The sequence below is a fragment of the Dasypus novemcinctus genome, chromosome 18, assembly GCF_030445035.2.
Source record: "Dasypus novemcinctus isolate mDasNov1 chromosome 18, mDasNov1.1.hap2, whole genome shotgun sequence".
In the NCBI taxonomy this organism is placed as follows: Eukaryota; Metazoa; Chordata; class Mammalia; order Cingulata; family Dasypodidae; genus Dasypus; species Dasypus novemcinctus.
In genome coordinates, this window is record NC_080690.1 from 63,999,043 (window position 1) to 64,014,314 (window position 15,272).

General features: G+C 39.8%; 1 protein-coding gene across 7 annotated transcripts in view; it reads left to right on the forward strand.

The window, feature by feature from the left end:
• The first annotated feature begins 32 nt into the window (after positions 1-32).
• Positions 33-15,272, forward strand: part of ZNF283 (zinc finger protein 283) — a 30,933-nt gene continuing 15,693 nt past the window's right edge. Inside the window, exons 1-5 of one of the 7 annotated variants that reach the window (XM_071209316.1) lie at positions 33-98; positions 865-937; positions 6,653-6,744; positions 7,482-7,568; positions 9,238-9,364. In XM_071209316.1, the coding sequence (XP_071065417.1) occupies positions 7,560-7,568; positions 9,238-9,364 (136 nt within the window). In that variant the 5' untranslated portion in view covers positions 33-98; positions 865-937; positions 6,653-6,744; positions 7,482-7,559. Of the gene's footprint in view, positions 387-864; positions 938-6,645; positions 6,745-7,481; positions 7,569-9,237; positions 9,365-15,272 lie in introns of all 7 variants that reach the window. The other 6 variants (XM_071209313.1, XM_071209315.1, XM_023584900.3 and 3 more) reach the window with 6 other exon arrangements.

The window sequence follows — 15,272 nt, forward strand, 5'->3', positions numbered from 1 at the left end:
TTGCGGAAAGCAATTTGAATGGCCGGGCTCCGCTCCTCCGTGGAGTCTCAAGCTCTGGACTACGTTTCCCACAAGACTATGGGACTGCACTAATTTAGGTTTCTGGGTCCCTTTCCGGTGTCCCCAAGGTTCATGGGCTCTGCGCCTTGAGTTGGTCACGTCCGAGGAAGAAACCAGCGCAGGGCGAGGCGGGGAGAGCGGGACGGACAGTGCCCGAGCTCTGAGAGACGCAGTGAGCGTGGGGATGAGAGCGGTGCTTGAAATGAGGAGGTCCGGTTCGCGGACCGGGCGTGATGTGTCCGGAGCCTCGAGCCAGTGTGTGCGCTAGGAGATGAGCATGGTGTGTGACATTTGGCTTGACAGGGCCGCGATGTGAGTCCGTGATGGTAGGTGCGGTTGTGAATGTGTGACGAGTGTTGGGTGCGTGGCCTTTTTTGTAAGTGTGGTTTCCTTCGGCTGCGTGTGCTCAGTCACTCTTAAGTTCCCTGCAGGTTCTCGATGGGCCTGCCACGTTAAATGACCACAAGAAAGAAGTCCTATATGATACCTTAGAATGAAAGTTTCAAGCAAGAAGGCACAAGTCTGGTCTTGGGATGAAAATTTTAGATCTGGAAATGTTCTCAGGACAGTCTCCTGGGAAGATGTGGTGGGAAGGTTCTTGGGGTAGAATTCCTAGGGCTCTGTCCCCAAGAACTGCTGTCAACTCAGAGATAGAATCCAAACTCCCGTTTAATTCCCATTGGTTGTGTGTGGTTGAAGGCAGATGTTATCCTAGAGGGTATTTTTTGTTTGTTTGTTTCTAATTAAGCCTTCCTATGCTCCAAGAAATGCCGGTTGCTGTCTCATGATTCCTTTCTTCTCCAGTGCAGCCAGGTTTTGTAAGAAAGACCCCGAGGAGGAGGAAAGAATTGTTGCAGATTTAGAAAGCAGGGTTCAGGTGAGTTTGTACTTCTTTTTATTTATACAGTTACTTTTTCTTTTTAGGTTTTGAGAACATTGCTTCCCTCAGCCTGAAATAAGCTAATTAGTAGTGCCTATCCTTGCTCTTCCTATCTGTGAATGAGCCTTCATACTAGTGCATCCCCCTTCCCAGGGATCCCCTTGTGTCCTTCTTCTCATTAGTTAATAGCTGCATACCATGTGCAAGTTGTTCTAATTCTCCTGTGTGCACTAATTTTCTGAGTATAGAAATCCTAGAGATTAAAGATAGGGCTTTATTTTTAACTATAATTACTAAGGAGGAGGTTAGTGTTGAGGTGATATCCTGTACAAGTTACTTTTGATCTTCTGCACAATCATGATTTTTAAAATAAAGCAAGATAGAAGTGGATTACTGTTTCAGTCCATCCATGACAAAGTTTTCTGCTTTGTGGGACTTTTAGGCGTGGGAATGTGATTGGGCTTTTATCATAGGGGTCTGCATTGACAAGGTCAGGGACTTGCAGATCATCTTTAGCTAGAAATCTGTAAGGTTGCCAAGTCTTGTTTGAGGTTTCTTTTAGTTCCAACCTTGTATGGACTGTGAGAGAGTACAGTGTCATGGCTCTAGATCTACAGTATCTGGGTTCAAATCCTGGCTCTGCCTATTAATATATTAACTATGTGCGCTTAGCTGATTCAGGTTCTCTGTACCACATCTATAAAATGTGGTATAAAATCAGGACAAAATAATAATGGGGTTGCAATGAGGTAAGATGAATTACTATGTCTAAAGTGCCTTAGAACAGTGCCTGCTCTCTGATACAGGCTTAATAAATATTAGAAGTTGCTGTTACATGGTGACGGTGGCTTTTTCCCCCTTAATTTTTTATAAATCAGAAGCACCAGAAATATGAAAGTGATTGTGACAGGATAAAAAGTATAAACAAACAAAAAATTGAACTAGATGATCAAATGGTCTAGGGCTGAAAATCCTATTCTGAGGTCTTTTTATTCCATTTATGAACTTCCAGGTTTCCACAAATCCCTTGAAATTGAGATAATTTTTGTAAATAATAGTAAATGTGCAATTTCCCTCCAATAAGGAAAATGTCTATAATTTCATGGATTTATCAAAAGTGTCTATGACCCCAAAAGATCTAGCCCCATAGGTCAAGAATAAAGACTCTAATAGCTTGGGAATGAATTGTTCAAAATTAGCATCCAACAATTGGAATGGTTAAGTAAATTGCAGTATATCCTGGGATGGAATATTGTAGCGCTAATAAAAATTATGCTTATAAAGAGTGTAATGGTTTGGAGCTATGAACCCCAGAAGAACATGTTTTTAGACTTAATCCATTCCTGTGGGTGTAAAGTCTTTTAAACAGGATATTTTGATGAGGTTACTTCAGTTAGCGGCTGAATCAGGATGGGTCTTAATCCTGTTTCTGGAGGCGGTATAGGGAAGGTCACAGAAAGAGAGAAAGCCGCATAGAGAGGAGCCAGAAGCTGGAAGTCATCAGAACTGGGAAGAGAAGGGAGAAGCCAGGAGAGGCTGACATGTGCCATGTGATGGAAAAGCTAAGAACCAAGGATTACTGGCAGCCAGAATGCCGCAGTTTTCTGAGAGAAGGCATCACCTTGCTGACACCTAGATTTTGAACTCCCATTGTTTAAGCCCATCCATTGCATTGTGCTTGCTGTAGCAGCCAGGAAACTAAACAATGAGTTAGTCAAAGGAGGGAAAATTTAAGTGCTGTAACATTAAGCAATAGTTAAATTTATGAATAACACTGAAAATTATTGTTATATATGAAGCCAATTTAATAAAACAGGCTTTGTAAAGACATTTTTCAAGGATAATTTCCAAAAGGTTCTTTTAATTGGCCGTTCAGTGAAGAAGGGGAGAGCTTTAGTCAGATTCATCTAGCATGTACTCTGTGCCCAATGCTATTCTGCCCACACGCATGTATTTTCTTTTTCAGACTTCAAAAGTGACTTCCCTATCTCATATTCATTCACAGGTGAATCTTGACAGTTAAAGTATCTCATGGTATCAATAAGCTGCAGCTACAGGATGTTCAAGAGCTGTAGGTGTAATTTGTTTTAGGGCCACTGATTTTTCAGTGTTGGGCCTGTTTGTTTAATTTTCTTGGTGACTGAAATGTACCCCCCTCCCCATTACTCAATTTTTTACATTTAGATGTAAATATATTCAAATAAATATCTTTGTCTTTCTGATTATGGAATTAATACAGGCTTGTTGCAAAAAAACCCAGCAATCCAGGATACTTATAAAGAAGGTAGTTAACATTCCATTCTCTAGAGTAATCATTCTTAATAGTTTGGTATATTTTTATCCAGTTTTTTTTTCCTGTGAGCTTATGTCTGTGGTTTTATTTCTGCAAAATAAAATTACTCTATTTGATCATATAAATGTGAAGAAGACTCTCTAGATCTTAGTTTGAAAAAAGAAATCGAACTTAAATATAGGTTTTATTTTACTCTTGCATGGATAGGAAGCAGAAGTGCCAATTATCCCCTTCTTACTTGAAAACCTTAAATTATTCACAGCTTTTAGGATCATAAAAATTCCATTCAAAATTTAATTAGTAGGGCAAGAACAACTTTCAGAATCATGTTTTTTAAAGATTACTTTTCACAGAGAATAGTAGTAATCGTCAATGTACAGCTGTCTTATAAAAATTGATTTTACAAATATATTTTCAAGGACAGATATTAATATTGGAAAGTAGAATAAGAAGGCTATAGCTAGAAATATTCACATAAACCATCAATTTGCACAGAAAAACAAGCCGAGTCTTTGGTTAATGTTCTCAGCTTGACACCTAATCAGATCATATTCTCTGAGCCAGCTTTGTGATGTCAAATTTTCTCTCCATCTGTGTTTCCCCTTTGAGAGGAGGGGATATTTCCTCTGTATCTTTCTGAGAACTGTTTTTGCACATGTTATTTAGTAAGAATGGTGTGCTCAAGGCTGGGCTCTGACATTACAGATATTGTGATAAGAAAGCAGGTCTGAGAAGCACAAATTTCATTATGAGAAAAAGTCTTAATCTCCAACATAACCATCTGTGGTGGGCACTGTTCTTATCAGCTTTTATTGATATGGAAATAAATTTGAGAAATTGGTAGCCATCAAGTTCAGATTTATGCCCTGAAAGTCTGACACCAGATTCAGATTTATGCCCTGAAAGTCTGACACCAGAGCCTTTTTTTTTTTAGATTTATTTTTTATTTATTTCTCTCCCCTTCCTTCTCCCCTTCCTCCCCCCCCCCCCCAGTAGTCTTCTCTCTGTGTCCATTCGCTGTGTGTTGTTCTGTGTCCGCTTGGATTCTTGTCAGCAGCACCAGGAATCTGTCTCTTTTTGTTGCGTCATCTTGCTGCGTGTGCACGGTGCCACCCTGGGCAGGCTGCACTTTCTCACACTGGGCGACTCTCCTTTCAGGGTGCACTCCTTGCGCATGGGGCTCCCCTATGCGGGGGACACCCTTGCGTGGCACGGCACTCCTTGTGTGTATCAGCACTGCGCATGGGCCACCTCATCACATGGATCAGGAGGCCCTGGGTTTGAACCCTGGACCTCCCATATGGTAGATGTATGCGCTATCCATTGAGCCAAAACTGCTTCCCACCAGAGCCTTCTTTTTAGCAGAATACACCTCCCATATTATGCATCCTTTACCAACCTGCCTCCCTCACTTAAGAAATTGATCATGCATGTCTTTTTCCATCGTTTAAATGGATCAATACCATCATTACCTAATGAGGGTATAGTGGATCATAATTTATTAATCCTTTTGCCTACTACCATTACATAGCTTCTAATTCTTAGTTATCAAAAATTATTTTTGTTGAATATCTTTGTACATACATTTGTATACTTCTCTAGCTGTTCCTTAAGAGTACATTCCTAGAAGTAGAATTATGGTAAAATTTTGCCCCAAATGCATTGAGACACCCTGAGATAGTAATACTGGGAGTGGGGGTTGGTAGCAATACAGACTAAGAGACATACTTGCTTCCTTTAAGATGAGGAAGACAAAATATGAATAGGAGTAAGTGTAAGGCAGCAGCAATAAAGGCCATTAGAGCCATGTAGGTGTCCTGCCTTGGGAGCTTACAGGAAGGTAATACTGTTGGGTCATGACCAAATTATACTTAACCTATGGGAACTCTGTGGAGGCAAATAGAATTTAGTCTGTAACTTTTTTTTTCTTTTTCTTTTTTTATTTTTTATTTTTTTTATTGGCTTTGTAATAATATTACATTAAAAATATATATGTGAGGTCCCATTCAACCCCACCCCCCCACCCCCTCTCTCCCCCCCCCCAACAACACTCGTTCCCATCATCATGACACATCCATTGGATTTGGTAAGTACATCTTTGGGCACCTCTGCACCTCATAGACAATGGTTCACATCATGGCCCATACTCTCCTCCATTCCATCCAGTGGGCCCTGTGAGGATTTACAATGTCCGGTGATTACCTCTGAAGCACCATCCATGGCAGCTCCATGTCCCAAAGACGCCTCCACCTCTCATCTCTTCCTGCCTTTCCCCATACCCATTGTCCACCATGTCCACTTTTCCCAATCCAATGCCACCTCTTCTATGTGGACATTGGATTGGTTGTGTTTTTTTTTCTTTTTAAAGATTTATTTTATTTCTCCTCCCTGCCCCTGTTCCCCCTGTTGTCTTCTCTCTGTGTCCATTCACTGTATGTTCTTCTGTGTCTGCTTGTATTTTCATTAGGCAGCTCTGGGAGCCAATCCTGGGACCTTCCGGACCTATTCCCTTGTGCCAGCTCAACTCCCTGTTCTATGTCTTCTTATTTTCTTTTCTCTGTGTATCTTGTTGCATCATCTTGCCGCGCCAGCTCTCCGCGTCGGCTGGCTCTCCTGTGCAGAGCAGCTTTCCTGTGCTGGGCAGCATTCCCACACAGGGTGGCACACCTGCGCGGACTCTGTATGGGCCAGCTCACCACATGGGCCAGCTTGCCCTCATCAAGAGGCCCTGGGCATCAAACACTAGACCTCCTATTTGGTAGATGGGAGCGCAATTGGTTGAGCCACATCCATTTCCTAGTCAGTAACTTTTATAACTTATAGGTTTTTTTCCTATAAAAAGAGACTAATAGGATCAGGTGAGTCAGCAGTTTTCTGGAGGGCATTCTGTTTAAAGAGGCAGGTTCAGAAGCAAAATATACTTCTGTCAAGAAGAAATGAAATGAAGCAGGATCAAGACTTCAATATATGTATGACATTTCTTGGGTAATTGCAGCCATTTTTTCTAGGCAGGACATGGGCATACTTACAAATCATAGGGTTGGTATAATGCATGGCTGCGGTTACAATGATTATGCAGAATATGTAAATAAAAAGAAAAAAGATAAACAGTTTTAATATATAGATGTATAGCTTTCCAACATTTTTTCACTTGAAATATACTTACATACATATATTTTTCATCTACTCATATATACATATATTTTAAAAATTTAATTATATATCCCATAATCTATTTATCCCATTGACAATCTATCTTGAGTATTTTACCAAACTTAGCATGTACTATGGTATTCTGTTCCATGGATATTCTGATATGCATTTAAGCAGCTAGTTTTTGGAGTCATGCAATTGCCTGAGAAATTCCTTGTACATACTGTCCTACTTCCATGTCTTGACCAACTTTATTCAGTTTTCAGGCCATGAAGGAGGTTCTAGTTCGACAATGTGGCCCCTTCTCAGCAATAAGAGGAGGACCTGATCTGGGCAAGACTGAATAGCCCAATCTTAGGTACAGATCAGCATCCCTAGAATTGGACAATGGCCAGAAACCTCCCTGCTGAAATACCCTGGGGTTTTGGCTGAGAATTTAGATCCCATAAATGCTGTGGGGGGTAAGAGGGGGGGTGGGTGGGAGTAGAAGCTGGATTGGAGGAGATAAAAGCTTATATTATTAATAGCTTTTTTTAAAAAAATTATTTATTTATTTATTTTTTTAAATTACATTATGAAAAATATGAGGTCCCATTCAACCCCACCGCCCCCGCCCCCCACTCCCCCCACAGCAACACTCTCTCCCATCATCATGACACATCCATTGCACCTGGTAAGTTCATCTCTGAGCATCACTGCACCCCATAGTCAATGGTCCACATCATAGCCCAGACTCTCTCACGTTCCATCCAGTGGGCCCTGGGGGGATCTACAATGTCCCGTAATTGTCCGTGAAGCACTATCCAGGACAACTCCATGTCCCGAAAACGCCTCCACATCTCATCTCTTCCTCCCGTTCCCCACACCCAGCAGCCACCATGGCTACCGTTCCCACACCCATTCCACATTTTCTCTGTGGACATTGGATTGGTTGTGTCCATTGCACATCTATGTCAAGTGAGGGCTTAGATTCCATATGGGTACTGGATGCACTCCTCCCGCTTCCAGTTGTAGACACTCTAGGCTTTTTAATAGCTTAAGTCAGGATGAAATCACTTAAGCATACCTGTCTAAAGCTTCTTTATTTTTTCCCAGCTCTGGTTTCTCTGGACTCTGTGCTTTACCAGTTGAAGAAACCCATGGAGGATTAGTTAGTTCTTTCGGTTCTAGAAAATGACTGAAGTAAGTTGGTATTTTTCTCTCCTTGAAATATTGTGACTTTTAAGTCATGAATATTTTCATTCATTATCCTGAAGGTTTCTATCTCACAGAACCTCATTCCTGAACCTGCTCCTCAGTTCCTCCTCTTCTAGTGAAGATTGATGCCAGATAGGGCCTCTCTGTGTATCCCTCCTTTTTCAGCCAGTATTGCCATATTCATTAAACACTATTCAGCATTTCTTGGTGGTCTGTCTTCTATCAAGAGCAGTGAAGGACCAGTGAAGGAGTGGAGTCCTCTGAGGGAGTGTCTGTCAAAAAGTAATATAGTTAATTATTAGCACATTTTTACTTGTAAACAAAGTAACCCAATACTAGATTAATTTCATCTATCAAGAGCACAAAGAGGATTCATAGAAAAGAAAAAGGAGAGAACTGAAGACTGCAGACATTTTGAAAACATAAACAATGCTGATAAGTGGGAAGGTTTCGAAAAGGCCAGTCAGGGTATTCTACCCTTAAACAGTTGGATGGTCAACCAGGAGAACAGTCTCAGTTTATGGATTCTCCAGAAGACCTTGGGTGTTTGTGACATTTCTGTGGCAGGGTGTCTCCAACAGTGCCATTTGTTAGCACTTTGGTTCAGCTAGGTCTGCACCATTTCCCTCATCAGAATTTCTCATTCCCACCTCAAGTCTGTGGTGTGTTGACTTAGTGGTGAGGATCCCATTGGATTACATACACACAAAAAACTTGGAATTTTTCTATGGACTAGAATTTTCTGGAGAGATAAGATGGAATTTGGGATTGCTTGGTCTTAGTTTCAGTTTATGGGAAACCTCAAGCTTTGCCAGGCTTTAGGAGAAGGGAGTGAGTGATTCTTTGCAGAGATTCCCTAAGAGATGGATACCTGTGTCAAAATCCATTTTGTCAATGTCCAGGATGTATGGGTCTTGAGTGACATCTGTGTGATGTACAACATCCTTCCTCGGTATCCTCTTAACTCAGACACAAGGAGGATGTTAATGGAGGGATGATCAGTGGTAACAAGTAAGAAGATGAACCAGATGCATGAGTACTAGGTGATAACAGATTCCCAGAATGGAGAAAATCTTTAGAAGTTTTGTTCCACCTAAATATATAAATATAATAAACAATCTGATCTAGCCATATGATGAACTGATTTACAACTAATTAAAAAAATGATTCTTCATAGGAAAAACTCTTATGATGTAATCTAACATAATGGTGGACTTGAGGCTTGAAGAGATTCCTTAATTTAATGGAAATAATTTTTCTAACATAGAGATTTTATAATAGTTTTGGAAAATAATTTTCATGCTTTCTTACTCCTTAAAGGGAAAGGATGATGTAGCCATTTACATTTATATTGAATTTATCAGGTTGCTAGCAGATTGTGTACTTATAGACATATTTTATTTAATAGAGAAACTGGGATTATTTTATATATTACCAGATAAGTTTGGATAGCTGGGTTATCTTACAGTATCCAGTAAGTTTCTTCTGCTGTAACAGGATTCTTCTAGAACATGTAGGCACTTCGGTTTAGTTGCACTAATTTCCTTATTTTTCTCTACTTGAATCACGAGCTTCCAGCCTACTTGATTGTTTTATTTCCTCCTTCTTTCAATGTTATCCTTCATACCCTCGTCTTTCCTCTTGAAATCTTTAGGGATCAGTGACATTCAGGGACGTGGCCATAGACTTTACTCAGGAGGAGTGGGAGTGCCTGGACCCTGCTCAGAGGGACTTGTACGTGGAGGTGATGTTGGAGAACTACAGCAATTTGGTCTCACTGGGTAAGGTCATCTGTCTGAAATAATTTAGAATCTGCTCTCTGAAGCATGAGCTTTGTCCCCTAAGAATTTCAGGGCTGTCTTTCATGAAATCCGCTGAATTTCTTCTGCTTTTCCCCAAGAGAATGTTTTGATATTTGTTGGGTTACAAATGGGTCCATTAAGCACCTTGTTCTTCCCCCATCCTTCGGTGACCTTCACACTTTCCTTCCATTACCTAACTTCTTTAATGACCAAGGGCTGGATTTGTATCGGGACATTTATTTTATAACCACTGTCAAAAAAGCCAGGTTTCATATTGTGCTTAGCATCAAAATATCTATAGATGCTCGTGTCCTTGCTAACCAAAGTGTGGTTCTTTTCTTTGAGGAATTATAAGAAGTCCAGAGCAGAGCTAGTGAAAGAGAGGGTACCAAGAAATTAGGGAGATAGGCAGGAGCCAGATAGAGGTTCTGTTGGTTTTTGAGAGGAATATGGACTTTTTCCCTCAGTGATTTGGTTTATGTGTGTGTATGTGGTTGTTGTTTTTTTTTTTTAAGTTTTTTAAAGAGGTAGTACCAGGGACCTCACACATAGGAAGCAGGAGCTCAACCACTGAGCTACATTTACTCCCCAATGCAAGCTGGTTTTTTTGTTTCTTTCTTTTTAGGAAGTATGGGGATCCAACTCGGGACCTCATACATGGGAAGCAGGTGCTCAACCACTTGAGCTACATGTTTGTTTTCTGTTTTTTTTTAATTTAACTTTTTGTTGTTAAGTATTATACCAATACCTAATGTCAACTTCTGGGACTGGTTAAAAACACAGAAGCTCAGGTCATTCCCCAGACCTGGTGAAAAGACTGCATTTACACAGGAACCCTGGGTGATTCTTAAGCACGTTAGAGTGAGAAGCACTGGTCTTTATTTTCTGACCCACATGCAGGGAGAACAGCTAGAAATGAGGTCTTGATACACTCTGACTTTCAAAAGACCCTGGATTGAATGAACCAAATTCGTTTAATATTAAAGTGAACACATTCCATTATAATAATGTTTAAAGTTGAAAGTTAGAATCTGTGAACTTTGTATTTACGATTGAGTGATTATCTTGAAAATGCCTCATGAAACTTGTTTTCCTCTTAGCAAAATAACAACATTAACGATGATAATAGCAGATTTAACATTGTGCTTACTATATACCAGGCTCTGCTCTAAATACTGAAAATACATTAACTTATTTAACCTTCACACCCCTTGAGGTACGTACTGTTTTATCCCCCTTTTACAGATGAGAATATTGAAGCACATAAAGTTTAAGTGACTTAACTTGCCATGTCACACAGCTGGTGGGAGGTGGTGGCAGGGATTGAACCTAAGAAGTCTGACTCCAGAGTGCATATTCTCAACCACTGTGTTCTATTTACTCTCAAGAGTTGGAGCCCGGATGAATTTTGAACACGGTTGTTTTCCTTCCTATGCGATCTCATGTTCTTCCTTTCCATCCTCCTTCTCTTCTCTGAAGTTTTTATTTTCTCTGAGGAATATTATTTTTACCTCTAGCTTATTATAAATTAAACCAAGGCTGAATCAAAATGTTTTAAGTTTATAATTTTTAAAAAAATTTTATGCCATTTGGTATTTATTTTTTTGTAAGAAGACACTCCATTTCTAAGCCAGATGTGAGTACCTAATTGGAGCAAGGGGAAGAGCCCTGGATGGTTGTGGGGGAAGGAATAAGACATTGGAACCTGCATGAGGGAAGGCTAAGCAAATGCAGGAGGAAACTATCATTGCAGGGAACAACCTTACGAGTGGCAGAGGAGGAGGAGGAACCCCTGGAGACCAAGGCTGGGGGTGGAGTGGTTACAGAGAGTTGAAGGCCTGACACCTGGGAGGAAATGGAGGTTTCAGTTTGAGCTACTGAAGGAACTTCTTGATTCCATTTAACATTCTCCTTACTTTTCTTCTCATATTTCCCGCTCATTTCAGTAAGATGGTGTCCTCTTTCTTTTCCAGTGCAACCATTTTACCTATATTTTGGATTCATCTGCTTTCTAGCCCTTCTTTGGCAGAAAGACAGACATATACACACACACAAATCTACATTATTCATCGACATATTCTGCAAATATGTATCAAGTGCCTACTTTTAGTGAAGCACTGTGCTGGACAGTAGCAATACAATCATGAACAAGATTGCTAACTTGCTCATTCTTGTGATGTTTATGTTGTTATAGGGGAGAAACAAAATAAGTAAGTGGATAAACAATCTCATGATTGAAACATGTTTTGCAGGAAAGATAAGCAGCTTAATGGAGTAGAAAAACATGGAGATTGACAAGGCTAATTTAGGAAAGATGGCCAGAGAAGGCTTTCTTGAACAGAGATGTAGAATTTGGGATCAAGCTGTGTGAATACCTGGGGGAGTAGTATGTGAATCACAGTGAAGAGCAAATGCAAAGGCCTTGTGGTTGGAAAGGAGTGCTATTGGAGGAAATGTGAGGAGGCCAGGGCAGAGTTAAGTAAAGGAGCATGTACTAAGGAATTAGGTCAGGGAGATAGGCAAGGGCCAGATGTATACAGTTATGTATTAGCTTTTTAAAAAAATTTGGATTGTTTAGCCTCTTTCAGTCTGAAAGAATTCATGAGTCTTTCCTTAACTTTCATGTCTTTGATGCTTTTGAAGATTATTGGTCAGTTATTTTGTACAGTGTCATTCACTTTGGCTGTTTCCTCATGATTAGATTTAGATTGTGGATCTTTGGCAGGACTAGCACAGAATCGATGCTGTGTCCTTGTATTCTGTGATGTAATATCATTACTGACTATACTCAGTTTGATCCCTACATTATGGTAGTTGCTGCCAGGCTTCTTCACTGTAAAATTACTCTTTTTTTTTTATCTTTAGTAAGTATTTTGTGGGGAGGAATTTTGAGACTATTAAGTAGCACATTCCTCTTCAAACTTTCAACTTATTCATATATTGGAATTCTGTTCAGTGGGTTGTCATCAGCTCTTCTCATTATTTATTTTGATGCTTGAAATATTTTCATGTCCCAGATTTTGCCAGTGAGATCCCCTTCATAGTGACTTTTGTGTCCTTCTGGCATGTCCCCATAACTTCTTGGACACCTCCTTGTTTTCTTTTTTTAAAATATTTTCATTTATTTTTTCCCCTTCCCCTCCCCTGCCCCACTGTGTGATCTTCTGTATCTATTTCTCTTTTTGTCTTCTCATCTTTCTCCTCCAGGATTCAGAGGAATTCGATCCTGGGGACCTCTGATGTGGAGAGAGGTTCCCTGTCAATTGTGCCATCTCAGTTCCTGGTCTCTGCTGTGCTTTACCTTGACTTTCCCCTTCGTCTCTCTTTTGTTGCATCATCATCTTCCTGTGTGACTCACTTGCATGGGCACTGGCTCACTGCATGGGCACTTGGCTTGCTGTGCAGGCGCTTGGCTTACCACATAGGCACTCAGCTCACCACGAGGGCACTGGCTCACTGCGCAGGCACTGGCTAACCACGTGGGCACTCATGTGGGCACTCAGCTCGCCATGCGGGCGCTTGGCTTGCCACTTGGGCACTTGGCTCACCACATGGGCACTTGCGTGAGTACTTGGCACACCATGTGGGCACTTGGCTTGCCACGTGGGCACGTGGGATCAAACCCGGGTCCTCCCATTTGGTAAGTGGAGGCCTTATCACTTGAGCCACATCCACTTCCCCCTCCTTGTTTTCTGACAAGATATTCCAGGCTCATCTTGTACTTTCTCTCCTCTAGTCCTAAAATTAGCTGTTTCTCCAAGGTGCCCTGATTCTTTTTAATGGAGAATGGTAGTTAGATACCAAGATATAGATACTAGGTTTGCTCATTGTTGCTGTGGTGGAGATTGCTGCTCCCAGGCCCTCTTAGTGGACAGAGCTAAGGAATATTCTCATATACATACACATTTATATGTGTGTATGTGTGTGTGTGTGTTTATGTATAATTCTATATTTGTATGTATTGAACCATGAGTTCACATGGATGTTTCCAATTCTAATCCAACAGTACAAGTTACATTTAGTTTATTCACTTTCTATATCTCTAACTCTCTTCTCTGACTATGAAAAACCTGGCGTCCATTATCCCTAATGTATTTACTAATTTGTTCAGTCTCACGATGAGTAACCAATCTCCTGTGACCAACCCCACCACGTTGATCGAACGATTGCCCTCCTCATCCCACTTGGGCTGTGACACCTGGGCCAGGTCACTCACACACAGACACCTGTCCTTACCCTGCTTGTGTTCTGCCTGTCCACATGGGACAACCCCTTTACTTGGACCCTCCTCACCCTGCTTGACTTTCAGTACCCTGCTCTGGGCTTCTGTATCTCCCTCATGCCATGCTATGAATGGCTACCTTCCTCTGCCCGATCTGATTTCTAATTTCTATTATTATCAGATAACATCTTCTGCATGATTTCATTCTTTTGAAATTTATTGAGATTTGTTTTATGCCCCAGTTTATGGTCATCTGGTCTAACTTGGTGAATGTTCCATATGTACTTGGAAAGAATGTGTTCTGCAGTTGTTGGATATAGTATTCAATAAATGTAAATTCTATCAAGTTGGTTGATAGTGTTCAATGTTCTTACTGATTCTTTGGCTACTTCTTCCTAAGGGTTCTGTCTTATTCTGTGATTGCTGAGAGGGGGTTAAAGTTTAAACTATGATAGTGGATTTGTCTGTTTCTCCCTTTAGGAGAAGCCTGCTGTTGGATACATGTACCCTTTAGAATCATTATGCTTTCTTGATGAATTGACCCTCTCTCATCATGAAATGTCTCTGTTTAGACCTGGTAATACTCCTTGACTTTGAATATTTAATTTGATATTTTTAATAATATAGCCATACCAGTTTTCAAGATAATTCTTTTTTCATTCTTTTACTTTCAACCTATCCATGTCTTTACATTTAAAAATGCATCTCTTGTAATAAAAAATAGATTTTGGTTTATATCTAGTGTAACAATTTCTGCTTTCTAATGGGAAGGTTACATATATATTTAATGTAAATATAGGTATGGTTGGGTTTAAGTCCACTGTTTTGCTATTTTTTTTTATTTTTCCCTCCAGTTGTTTGTTCTTTTGTTGCTCTTTTCCTGCCGTCTTTTGGATTAATCAAGTATTTTTCAATATTCCATTTTTAGCTGTGCTTCATTCTATGATTAGTGGTTACTTTTAGGATTACAATATGCATTCTTAAGTTATCACAGCCTACTTAAAATTAATATCATACCATTGTATTGTATAATGTAAAAATTTTACTACCCTGTAAATGCCATTTAATTGCCTCCTGACCTTTGTGTTTTTTGTCATGTTTTACTTCTACATGTTATAAATCCCACAAAATTACTGTTTTTGTTTAAAGAATAAATTTTCTATTTAAATAAGGAAACCAAAATAGTATTTTATATTTATCCTCCTACTTATCACTTCTGATGTTCTTTCTTCCTTCTCATTGACCTGAGTCCATTCAACCTGAAAAACTTTAGCATTTCTTAGATTATGGGGCTGCTAACAATAAATTCTCTCATCTTTAATTTTTCTGAAAACATTTTTATTTCATCTTTATTTTTGAAGGTTGTTTTCATTGAATATGGACTTCCAAGTTGATAGCTTTTTTCTTTCATTCTGTGGGCTTTAAAGACGTTATTCCATTGTCTTCTGACCTCGCTTGTGTATGATGATATGACGCTATTGTTGTTATTAATTTTATATACTCTTTATTCCCTTTATGTTTTTAAGTTTTCTCTATTTTTGGTCTGTAACAGTATGATGATAAAATTCTTGGATATGGTATTCCTTATATTTATCATGCTTGAGGTTCTCTTACCTTCTTTTGATCTGTGGGTTGATATCTTTCACCAAATTTGGAGAAATTCCA